General features: G+C 49.3%; 2 protein-coding genes across 5 annotated transcripts; both read right to left on the bottom strand.

Annotated features, from left to right (window-relative positions):
* Positions 1 to 1,849: 1,849 nt before the first annotated feature.
* LOC125336059 (collagen alpha-1(I) chain-like) lies at positions 1,850 to 5,827 on the bottom strand. 4 transcript variants are annotated; one of them, XM_048324165.1, is made up of 3 exons: positions 5,488 to 5,827; positions 4,711 to 4,985; positions 1,850 to 2,959 (listed from the first exon to the last, which is right to left on the bottom strand). In XM_048324165.1, the coding sequence occupies exons 1-3, from the start codon at positions 5,582 to 5,584 to the stop codon at positions 2,849 to 2,851; spliced, it is 483 nt and encodes a 160-aa protein (XP_048180122.1). In that variant the 5' UTR covers positions 5,585 to 5,827; the 3' UTR covers positions 1,850 to 2,848. The 4 variants fall into 4 exon arrangements, 1 of the variants encoding a protein (XP_048180122.1); XR_007207638.1 differs by having other exon boundaries at positions 1,850 to 2,973; positions 4,711 to 5,827; XR_007207639.1 differs by lacking the exon at positions 4,711 to 4,985.
* Positions 5,828 to 6,893: 1,066 nt separating this feature from the next.
* CDK3 (cyclin dependent kinase 3) lies at positions 6,894 to 11,354 on the bottom strand. Its single transcript, XM_048323536.1, has 7 exons — positions 11,184 to 11,354; positions 10,201 to 10,278; positions 9,743 to 9,863; positions 9,088 to 9,258; positions 8,573 to 8,674; positions 7,629 to 7,832; positions 6,894 to 7,233 (listed from the first exon to the last, which is right to left on the bottom strand). Exons 1-7 carry the CDS (start codon positions 11,309 to 11,311, stop codon positions 7,108 to 7,110), a joined length of 930 nt encoding a protein of 309 aa, XP_048179493.1. The 5' UTR covers positions 11,312 to 11,354; the 3' UTR covers positions 6,894 to 7,107.
* Between the last annotated feature and the right edge of the window lie 140 nt (positions 11,355 to 11,494).

The following is an 11,494-nucleotide window of genomic DNA, read 5'->3' as shown; positions in this document are numbered from 1 at the left end:
GCTCTGTCCAGGCTCTGCAGGGACTCTGGTGATTGTCAGGCCTATGGCTGCTGTTCGTGGCCATCTCAGCTGCCATGATCAATGCTGGGCAATTTTTTGGTTTACAGTAGGGAAAACCATTGCACACACCCTGAAACATCTATTCCCAGCCTGCTTCCTTTGGTAGAACACTGCTGGCACTGCTGGTCTGGGCCAGCAGCAAGGGCTGGAGCTGGGCAGTCATGGACCAGGAGACAAACTCTGCCCAACAGCCCCTGAAGCACTGGAGCATGGCCAGGTGAGGATCCTGTCCCAGTGCAACCCAGGAATCCTCGGGTTCCAGCTCTTCAAAGCTGCTGGGAGCAGCCTTGCTGTGCCTTGGCTTTGCTTCCCTTGGCTGGCTGAAAGCAGGAGGATCCATCAGAAACAGAGCTGCTGCCTTTGCTGCAGCTCAGCCCAGCCCAGCCCAGCCCAGCAGGTGAGTTTGCTGCCAGCCTTCCTCACCCTGCTCTGTGGGGTGATTAATGGTTTGGGGGAATGCTCTGTAACTATGAGATTTGGAGTCCTGGTGATTAGGCAGGCAGTTAATCAGTTTGGACAAAGTGCTCCCTAACTGTGGCAGGAGGGATTTACCTGGGGTTGGGTGAAGTTGTTAAGAGATGATGGCGTGGCTGAGCAGTTTAGTCAAGTCTGAAAAACACTCACTAAAATCCTTTTGTTTTTTACCAAGTGGCCCTTACCTTCACAAAGTAGCTCAGGTCATGTCCTGATGTGTCCATATGAAGCACCACTCAGACATGAGGCTTTCCCCAAAGCCTGGCTGTCTGGCAGGGTTGTGAGTTGCTCAGAAAAAGCCGGCTAGAACTTTTCCTCCCTTCCCAAGTACAAGGTGATGGTGCTATGTGGCAGTGCAAATGGCTGCAGCCACCCTGACCCCAGAGGAACCTCCAGAATCTACAGTGTGGTGATTAGGCACCAGTGTTTAACAACTCACTCTGCAGTTAGGGTGAACCCCCCAGTTCAGTAATTTGTGTATTTCAAGTTGATTGGTCGATGTTTTTCCCCTCCTGTTCTATGTATGAAGTTGTAAATATCCATTTCCCCTAGTTAACCATGTATTAGTTCTAGAAAGTTCTGTTCTCCTCGACATCCCATTGGTTGCTTCCCTTGGTCCCGCCTATGTGTTGTTCCCATTGGTTCCCTCAGATTCAACCCCTCAGATTCAATCCCTCTATTTCATTGGCTTGTCCCTTATCCCCACTTTACTTACTCCCAGTATAAAATCCCTGGATGCTGGCTTATTTTTGGCTCTTCGTCCCTAGTCCCTTCACGAACAAACCTTCGCATGGAACCTATACGAGGAGTCCCCTCCCTCCTCCTTTACTTCTTCTGCAAACAGTTTGTCTGGTAAAACATGAGCATTGTTTGCATAGAGCAAACAGCAGAACGTTGACTTTACAACATATATGCAAAGGCAGGGAAATGATTCCCACAGCAGAATTCATCCATGTTTCCATGGATTCATCCACAAATGTGTGCCTCCAAGCTGGCTGTCACCACACAGAGGCCATGAGATGAAGGAGTACAGCTGTCAGGTTGTGCTGAAATTGGTTTTTTGGGAGTGCTGTTACTAGGAGAGCATGTGTGCACATGCATGAAAAACAGGAGTGCAGAAGTTTGGCTTCCATAAATTAGATCTGTCTTTTGAGTATTTAAATAAGTAGAACATAACTCTGAAATAGTGTGTTGGAACTTCTAAGGGAAAGCAACCCCACACTGAGACATCACTGGACTGCAGAACCATCAGCCCCTTGTTCTGTCACTGAAATTAACCAAAAACCGAGTAAAATAAAACTCCTTAGCACCAATGTAGTGTTAAGAAGGGGGATCATTTATTACAGGATAAGCTCCACCTAACGTGTGCACGATTCACTACAAGTGCATTGCTTATATACAGTCACCACATGCATATTATAAGTGCCCATTACCATTAAACCATCCCCATGCTCCCAGGTTCAGCTTTTTTTACAGCCTTGTTTTGGCTGTAGGTGCATTCCTAAGCCAGATGTTTTAGGAATTCAGTATGTCCTTGCTGAGAAAGCAGCTCCTGCGTAGCCTTTTTCTTTGCTAAAAGTACAAACACACAGCAGAAACTCGATTAACCCTTTTAGTGTCATTTCCCCCCTTTGAAACATCTCAAATTCCTTAAGGCCATTTGGTAAGTTCCAACTCGATTTCTATCTATAGTCACCTATATTCCCACAAGATTGACTGACCATTTTGCAAACACAATCAGTAGCAATGCTGATAATTATAACAACTACAATCACAGTTACGATGGTTTCCAGTATTCCAGCCAGCCTTCCTTTCAGGGACCATCACCCTATTCCTTGAAGAATTTCATTGAACCAATTAGTTTCAGGATAGCATTGCTATTCTCAGCAACTGGCCACATTTTGTGGTCTTTGGAGATCTTCTGTTACATTTGGGATGTGTACACAACTATGTTCTCTGTCCAATTTTAAATACCCACAACCCCCTTGTTCTTTGCCCAGCAATAGAGCTAAGGCCATTCTGGTTTGCAACGTCAGATTACCATACTGAATCACCATTGACAGATATATAGGGATAATTCCCCAAGAAATAGGTTCCCCTGCTGAATTAGGGACAAAGAGGCAGGCTGTAATGCTGGACAAATTGTGCATCTTACCAAACCCTTGGATTAAAGTCAATATTAAATTTTCTTCAACACTTCCACCTAATTCCCATAATTAGTCCATACATTTCACTGCTCATTTACAGATGTCTTTTCAGCTGCAAGGGTCCGGTGTCAGGAGTCCTCTGAATTCAGGTGCAATGTATCCAGGAGTTAGTTCCTTTTACTTTCACAGCTGTTCTTGTAGTCAGCAGAACCAGGTCCTTTCCACTGCTCCTGAAGTGGCTCAGATTTCCAGGTCTGGACGTGTATGTGATCCCCGGGCTGAAATGAGCGAACTGGGGTGTTTAGGGTAAGAGGTTTTGAGAGAATGACAAACCTTTTTAGTTCATTCAAGGGTTTATGCTACCTTCGGCCCTTTCAGGTTCTTGGGACGTTCCCGTTTCCAGTGCCCAGGCCCTCTACAGCAGCCGCACGGATTCAGCCGCAGCTCTCCGTGCGCAGAGCCCCTCTCCGTTCTCCCATTAAGTAGCGCCCTCTGCAGAGCTACACTTAGCATTGCATCCCTACATCTTTCTCTTTTCTTTCTTTCCATTTCCCGTTTCTTTTCTCTCTCCTCCCTTTCCATTTCCCGTTTCTTTTTTCTCTTCTCCCATTCCACTTCCCGTCTCTTTTCTTTCTGCTCCTTCTCCTTTTCTCTCTCCCGGATTTTGTTTTCTTCCTTTTGTCCTGTATTATTAAAAGCTATCCAGGCCACTTGTAAGAGTTTTCCTAGGTCACAAGAATCTGCTCCCTCCAGCTTTTGTAACTTCTTTCTAATATCTGGTGCTGAGTTCCCTATGAAAATGGAAGCCAGCTGTACAGCTTCCCCTGGCTTTTCTGGATCAATATTAGGGTATTTCCTGGCAGTTGCCCTTAGATGTTCTACAAATGCAGTCGGAGTCTCATGCAGTTCTTGTTTCACCTCATAAAGTTTAGACCAATTGGTTGCCTTTGGCATTGCATGTCTAAAGCCAGATAATATCCACTGTTGATGCTGTCCCAGAGAAACCCTCTCCTCCTTTGTGTTAGGGTCCCAATGGGGGTCCTGCGAGGGAAAATGCTCTTCCACAGTTCCTGGTAATGCACCTGCTGTACCTGTCCTGTCCACCTCCTTCCTAGCAGTCCTGAGTACCATCTCTCTTTCTGTAGAGTCTAACAGAGTATCTAACAGAACTTGTATAATCCCCCAATCTGGGTTCTGGGCCTTGAGAATGGTTTCAAACACTCTAAATACTCTCTCTGGATCTTCTCTGTAGGGCCCTGCCAGTCTCACCCATGCCTCAAGATCGACTGGGGAGAAAGGGACCTTCACCACTATCAGGCTGTGAGATCCCACCCCTGGCCAGAGCTGAGCTGTCGCCTCCTGCTTATCCCCCTCCTGCTTTCTCACCACCTGCTCACCCTGGGTTCTCCCCATCACTGGACTTGAAATTAACTCTTGCCTCCCAGCTGACTGCTCATCCGCTCCTTGTGCTTGCCCCTTATCAGGCACACGCAGATTCTCTATTCTCATATCTCCTGAGTCTGGTGCCTCCATCATTTCTACATCATCCTCCTCCCATCAGCTTTGGCATTTCAAACAGTGGTGCCCAATACTACAAGAGGAAAAAAATCGCTTCAATGTCCTATCCTTTTCCCCTTCTTTTCCAAAAGCTAACATGAGAGAGTTTGACAGGGTGGGTAGGCACCCCCTTTGCAATTCCAGATGGTTTCTTAAAGAAAAGATCTACGTAAGGCATCTCATTCCACTTCTCCTCTCTTCTACAAAACAACCTCAGCTGTAGCAGGGTGTGATAATCTAAGGTGCCTTTCTCCGGCCACTTTGCCTCATTGTCCAGTTTATACACTGGCCAAAATATTGGATTAGTTAGGATTTAAGTAGTGAGTCTCCTCTCATCTTTTCCCAGTGGTTCAATATACATTTCAATGGAGAATTCGGGATATCATTTCCCACTCTAGCTTTAGAACAGACCACCCCCATACTCAATAATACAAGTATATAACAACGGCTGGAAAGCGAATACAACGATTACCTGGGCGCGGGGAGTCCCTGCGGCTGCTTCTGGGCTGCAGCAGGGGGGTGACGCTGCCCAGGCGGCTGGCGCTGGAGCAGGCGAGAACCTGCCGGGCCGGGGCCGGCCTGCTGTGCTGCGAGTCACAGCAGTTGGTCTCTTTTCTCTTCTCTCCTCCGTCTCCTCTTCTCTCTCCTCTTCCTCTCCCCGGAGCCAAGACGGCGGCGGGGGAGCAGCTGAGCTGTAACCGGGGGTGCCCCCGCCTGCCCGCCCGCTCCCACTGACACGAGAGGGCGCTGCGCGTCCACCAATGCGATTTCGGCCGCGCACACAGAAAACAAATCAATAATCGAAACCCCAACAGAGAGTTAAGTTCCAACACTCTTTCAGCAAACGAGCTTTATATCACAGGCGTCCCAGTGTTGATTTTACAGGCTGGCAAACTCAAATCAACACACAACCCACTCACACCCTCCCAAAGACCAAAAAGAATTCAGGGTATCTAACCAAACTCCACCACAAAAGCAGGTATAGCAATGATTTAGTTCCTGTGTTACGAGCTTGTTTTTAGTCTCCTTGGTCAGCTGCAACAGTGCTTTAAGTTTCTCGACCCAGGGGAACCCCTCGGAGGGAACTCAAACCCCATAGTCCTGAGGGACCGGAACCCCCAGACAGTGAGCTTACCCAGGGACGTGAACCCTGTTGGATGATTCAACCCCCTCACCAGTAACTGTGAGGGGATTTGTACCCCTCGTCAATAACCCCAAGATAAACAATTTAAATGATGCCTTTACTCACCCCAGGGATCTTGCCTTGAGCCCCTGACGGTCTGAGGCCGAGGTTGTCCCCGGGAACCCCTCGGTGCCGGCTGGAGATCTGTCAACTGCAGATCCATCAGGGCTCAGAGGTGAGCTCCCATCTGGGTGGCCAATAACTGTCACCGAAATTCGCCGAAAAGCGCGTAAAATAAAACTCCTTAACACCAATGTAGCATTCAGAAGAAGTTATCACAGGCCTGGTGCACGGGGGATAAGCTCCACCTGGTGTGCACACGATTCCCTACAAGTGCGTTCCTCACATACAGTCACCGCTGTCTGTTATCATTGTTCATTACCATAAAACCTTCCTCACGTTCCTGGGTTCAGTTTTTTTCTGCAATCTTTTTTTGGCTGTAGCTGCATTCCTAAGGCAGATGTCTTCCCCTTATCTTCCTTCTGTCCTTGATGAGAAAGCAGCTCCTGCATACCCTGTTTCTTTGCTAAGAGTACACAGACACAGTAGAAATTGGATTAACCCTTTCAGTATCAGTTCCACAACAGGACTGAGAGCACATCTCTGCACCTGCTAAGGATTTGGGCTGGAAAGGATAAAAGAAAGAGTGCAGGAGATGAGGAAGGGAGGGCTCTCTGAAAAAAAGGACCTGTTCTGTGTAACCAGCCTGATGGGCTGTGCCAAAAAACGAACACCAAGGTTTCTGAACGAATTACAAGTATTTATTTTATACTGAAGAAAAAGAAATTGTCAAAACCACACCAAGAGTCAGAGACAATCTCGCAAACATTTGAAGAGCAAAAACATTTCCGAGACAATAAAGCAAAGGAAACAGCATTACATCGGGAATTGAAGAGCAAAAACATTTCCGAGACAATAAAGCAAAGGAAACAGCATTACATTGGGAATGATGAAAGCCAGTGGTTTAGCTGCTCCCTGTTTGCAGTCATATGCAGCGCTTTATCCTAACTGGATCTGCTTTATGCTAACCAGATCTTTTGGCTTCTTGGTCCCAGCTAAGGCACAAACTAAGACACTGATAGTGCTCTTCAGCTTGTGAAAGAGCAGGATGTCAGCTCTGTTAAACAGCTCAGACTAAACAGCTTGTCTAGTGCTGAGAAGCCTGGCTGACAAACAGCAGCAAAAGGCTGAGAGAGAAGTGCCCGCCTTCCCTGGTGCCAGCAGCTGCCCAACAGAGCTGAGGATGCTCCAGTGCTGGAGACAGAAATCACTGTGTGTCACCTTAGCTCACTAATGCAAGGACAAACCTCTGAGAGATGCTCTCTTCTCTACATTTCAGTGGTTTATGCTGTTAATTTATTTTATATTTATATATATATAAATATTTATATATATATATATTAATTTATTATATATATTAAATATTTATATATATATATATATTTATAATTAATTTATAAATAACCCCCACCTTTTGCACATGACCTCTTCGAAACAGGTCTCCGGTCTGTAACCCAAACTTTCCCCCAGCAACAGACTGAAAGTCTCTAAATGCCAAGAATGTCCCCTCCCAGGCTCCTCAGGAAAAGCAAGACCCTGGATTCCAGCCAGGCCCCTGCTAAGTGCCCCAGACCAGATCTGCAGTGCTACCTGGAGGTACAAGAGCTTGGGGACAGCTATGGCCTCTCATCTGCAGTCTCTCCTCAGCACAGATTGCTGTTCAGGGCTCCCGGAGTTTCTGCAGAGGAAGTACTGGTGGTTGAGGGCTGCTTTGGCTGAGATGCGCTTGCTGGGATCATACAGGAGCAATTGCTGCCAAGAGAAAAACCCAGCAGATTTAGGATTTTAAAATTGGGTGATTGATTGCACCTGCATGCAGCTGGATGCAGTTGCAGATGTTGGTCTTGACTTTTTCCTTCTCTGGGCTTCAGGAGTCACCCACAACTGAACTTAATCTGGGGATTATGTTAGAAGAGTTTCTTGACTCCCAATGCAGTGGTTCCTGGAGGAACCTGCAATGGCAGTCCTTCTTCAGAGTAGGACTGAGCCCTATTCCATTTTTCAGTTCTTCTGCAATGGCAGAGGTGGGCATTCAACCCAGGTCAGCTAACACACTTCCAGGTAATTCAATCTCAAATATCCCTATTCCTTGCCCAGTTTGAAAACATCCTGTCTATCCCCAGGCCTTGTTCTGAGCCCTCACTCACCATCAGTAAGTCTCTCCCATCTCGATCTAAGTTGGGAACAATGTCCTTCATGTCCTTCCTTGGCCACCGGGGAAAGCTGCCCTTGTAGTCAGGGAGCTGGGTCACACCAGGCCAGGTCACCTCGGTGGGAGTACCCAGGATGCGAAAGATCTGGAAGAGCTGATCGATCTCACAGTCCCCTGGAAAAAGGGCCTTCCTGGTCATCTGGGAGAAGAAAAGAAAAAGCCAGGTCTCACCTTTCCATCACCTGTGTGTGCTCTATTTCCTGCTGCAAGCAACCTTCTGTCCCAGCATGTGCAAACAACTGCACGGACCAGGGCAGTCACAATGCAGTGATTCTGCCAGGCAGTGGTTGGGAACATCACAGGTGTCTGACTGCTTGTCTCCAGCTCCTCTCCATGGATCCACACCACCTTGGGGCTGTCCTCTTTCTGCCAATCCCTGATTTCTCTTTGTCTCCAGTTTCCTCACACCCACTCTTGGCTAGCTCCCTCCTGCCTGCTCTGGGACTTTGGGAATGAGGAAGTGCTATTATAATGCAGGGCTAACCAGAGCTCTTCCAAGAGGAGCATGGACCCCTAGGAGATCTACTTTGCCATGCCATGAGAGTGCTAGTTCTCTGCAGCCCACCATGGGGACATCTGGAAGAGAGTCATCTCCTCCCAGGATCAAAATGCTGCCGCAATAAGGCTGAAGTTACCCCTTCTGCAAGGAGAGCCATGGTGTTCCCATGTACTTGGAACTGCAGCCTTCTGCCAGGCCCCCGAGGGTGGTAGATTTCCCTCTGAGATAAGAACCAGCTAACCCTTGGGGTGGACTTTCCACAAAGCACACCTCAGGACAGGGTGGGAACACAGTATCCCAGATGTTCTGTATCTCATCCCTCCTTCCCACTGCAGCTGCCTCCTCTGGCTCATGAAAGAGATGATTTAAACCCATCCTACCATTTCTGCAAAGATGCAGCCGATGCTCCAGATATCCACAGGGGTTGAGTAGTATCTGCATCCCAGCAGTATCTCAGGGGCTCGGTACCACAGAGTCACCACCTGGAAAGGAACCAACAAACAGGCTGTGTCTGGTTCCCTGGATGAAACCAGAGGCGTGATACCCTCCCTTCTCAGCTGTAATGCAGTGACTGTACGAATCAAGCATGCTAAGGCCTTGCTGAATTTACAGACACTTTAGTGCCAGCAGGGTTAGGATTACCAGAACATTCTTCAACAACACCCTCTGGAACAAATAAATGTACCCTGTGCAGAGAAGGTGGGAGCTCAGCTGGCAGCCAGGCTCAGGTAGAGCCAGCCAGCACACCTTGTGGGGACATGAGGTAATCCCTTAGGCTGCAGGTGAGGTTAAGAGCATAACACAGGCTGTGCCTGTTATGGATGACCAACTTCTGCTGCTGCTGCTGTTCACCCACTCTGGATTGTGTACCCTACTGAGGGAGCCTCGACACTACCTCATGAGTGTATGTGCGTAGCGGGACCCCAAAAGCTCTCGCCAGTCCAAAATCAGCCAGCTTGATTGCTCCTGCTTCGTTAATGAGCAAGTTCTGTGGCTTCAAATCCCTGTGGATGACCCTGTGCGAGTGGCAGAAGCTCACACCTTGCAGCAGCTGGGAAAGGTAGTTCTAAGGAGAGAAGAGATTTCAGATAAGGCCACAATGAAAACGCTTCGGATCACGTGAATCAACACACTTTGGATCACTTAAAGATCTGAACGGGAAGAAAGCGCTTGCTACAGTGCAGCATCAGGCTTATGGGCCACTACTCAGGGATACACACCAACTGCTGCCGTGCCACATGGGGACAGAGAGACACTAATCCAGGCACTGTCAGTCCCTTCCACCCACCCATTACTCTAAAAACGCAATTAGCAACACATCCCGCCTTTGTTCTGCAGCAAGATGGGCAGGAAGGCCTGGAAACGGCTGGGAAATAAGCGTTACTGAGCAATAGTGCCATGAGGGTTTCCCAGCTGAAATGTTTGAGATCTGGGAGGCTGAGGAATCATTTCCGGGCCCAGTCTGAGCAGCTCTGAGATGGCTCTGCCCAGCAGAAGGCAGCAGGGACATGCTGTCTGCCCTTCCTGTTGGCAACCCTTTCTCACTGTACCTTGACCAAGCTTAAAGGAAGGTCTCCAGCTTGGCATGAGTCCATGTACTTCTTCAGGTCCTGATTCAGATACTCAAACACTATATAGAGCTTCTTCTGGCTGTGTATGACATCTAGGAGCCTGGAAAAGAAGTCTCTCCCTTCAGTATCTGCTCCAGACCTCTGCAAATACCCAAACATCCCTCCTCCCACACATGCCTCTGCTCTGTTAGTCCTTTGGTGCAGAGAGGGGCAGTTTAAGGGCAGCATCTAGTATGGGGCAGCAGCAGTGTGTTGCTGAAGTGGCAGAGCCATGATGTATTGCTGAAAGCCAGGGAAGTGCAAGTGATTCCTGCATTTTCCTGTGTATTTTGCTCCAGCCTGTGCAGTTGGGGAAGGACAGAAAAAACTCCTTGCTGTCTGCTCCTGGAGCAGGAGCTCATGGATGAGCTGGTGGGGAGGGTTCATCCAGGTCTTACCTGACTATGTTGGGGTGCTTCAGCTCCTTCAGCAGTGAGATTTCTCGGATCGCAGTGCTGGGGACACCCTCCGACTCCCTGTGGCAGAGACGGGCTGTACAGCACCCCATAACCCAGGGGGATCCCACAGCCCAATGGGGCTCTGTGTCCCTTCCTTCTTCCACTGCACCCCAAGGGAGCATTTGAGTTTGGGGTGGAGCAGTGGCTGGGGCGTGCTGGGGTGAGGCAGGGAAATGAAGTTGTGGGCAAGGAGAGGGAGAGGATGACCTAGACATGCAAGCCTTGGGGCAGAGCTTGTTTGGAAGCACCTGAGGGTGCATTCTGAGAAGCAATAATGTATTGAATATCCAGGTCTCTTTTTTTGGAGGTGGGAGGAAATGAAAGCTCTTTGCCCCTCAGGCAGCCACCTCCCCCACCCTGAGGGGCCACCATGGGGTGCAGCCCCAGCATATTGGCTCCCGGTCCACACAGACACCCTCACTGTGCAGACAGCTCAGGGCCAATCCAGAGGAATAACAATAAGCTTTTACCTGCTCTGTCCCACCCTGGAGGGCCGAGGCTGACTCTGCCCCCACAGCACAGCCCTGAGGGAGACACTCCCTCACAACACGGCAGCTGCTTCCCCCTGCCCTGTGCCATGGACCCAGGGCCAAGCGGTGCCAGGTCAGGCCTTAAACACTTGCACTCAAAGATTTTGAGCTGCTGGCTCAGCAATGGGTTAAATCAGCCATTTTTCAGGTCACCTAAAAGTTGGAGTCTTCCCTGTGGACCCACGCAGCTGCCATGCCCATGAGACACGGAGCCCCCAAGCCCTCCAGACAACATTCCCTTTGCCTCTGCCTTTCTGGGAGCCACAATACATAAGATTATTTTAATCCTAGAGACACCTTTGTCCCCCCTCATGTCAGGCTTTTTTGTGCCTCTCGCACCACACTGGGCACCGGCCTGGCGCCGTGGTGGGCCCAGGGCTTTGCCCCACTCACGCGTCCAGGCGGATCTTCTTCAGGGCCACCAGCTGCCCCGTGCGCTTGTTGCAAGCCTTGTACACCACGCCATAGGTGCCCTCTCCAATCTTCTCCACCTTCTGGAACGACTCCTGGATGGCCTCCATGGGGCTGCCTCTGCCTGGTGATGGCAGTGGGGGTGGCCGGCACTGTGCTCTGAGGGGAGGAAAAAAAGCGGGAAACAAAAAGGTGAGTGTGGGGAAAGCGTTTGAGCCCCCCAGGTGTTCTCTGAGGTGCTGCCAGGGTCTGGGTCCCACCTTGCTGCTCCTTCAGCCTTGAGGGACACCTCA

This window comes from Corvus hawaiiensis, chromosome 19, assembly GCF_020740725.1.
Source record: "Corvus hawaiiensis isolate bCorHaw1 chromosome 19, bCorHaw1.pri.cur, whole genome shotgun sequence".
Taxonomy (NCBI): Eukaryota; Metazoa; Chordata; class Aves; order Passeriformes; family Corvidae; genus Corvus; species Corvus hawaiiensis.
This window is presented reverse-complemented; position numbering and strand designations above follow the sequence as displayed.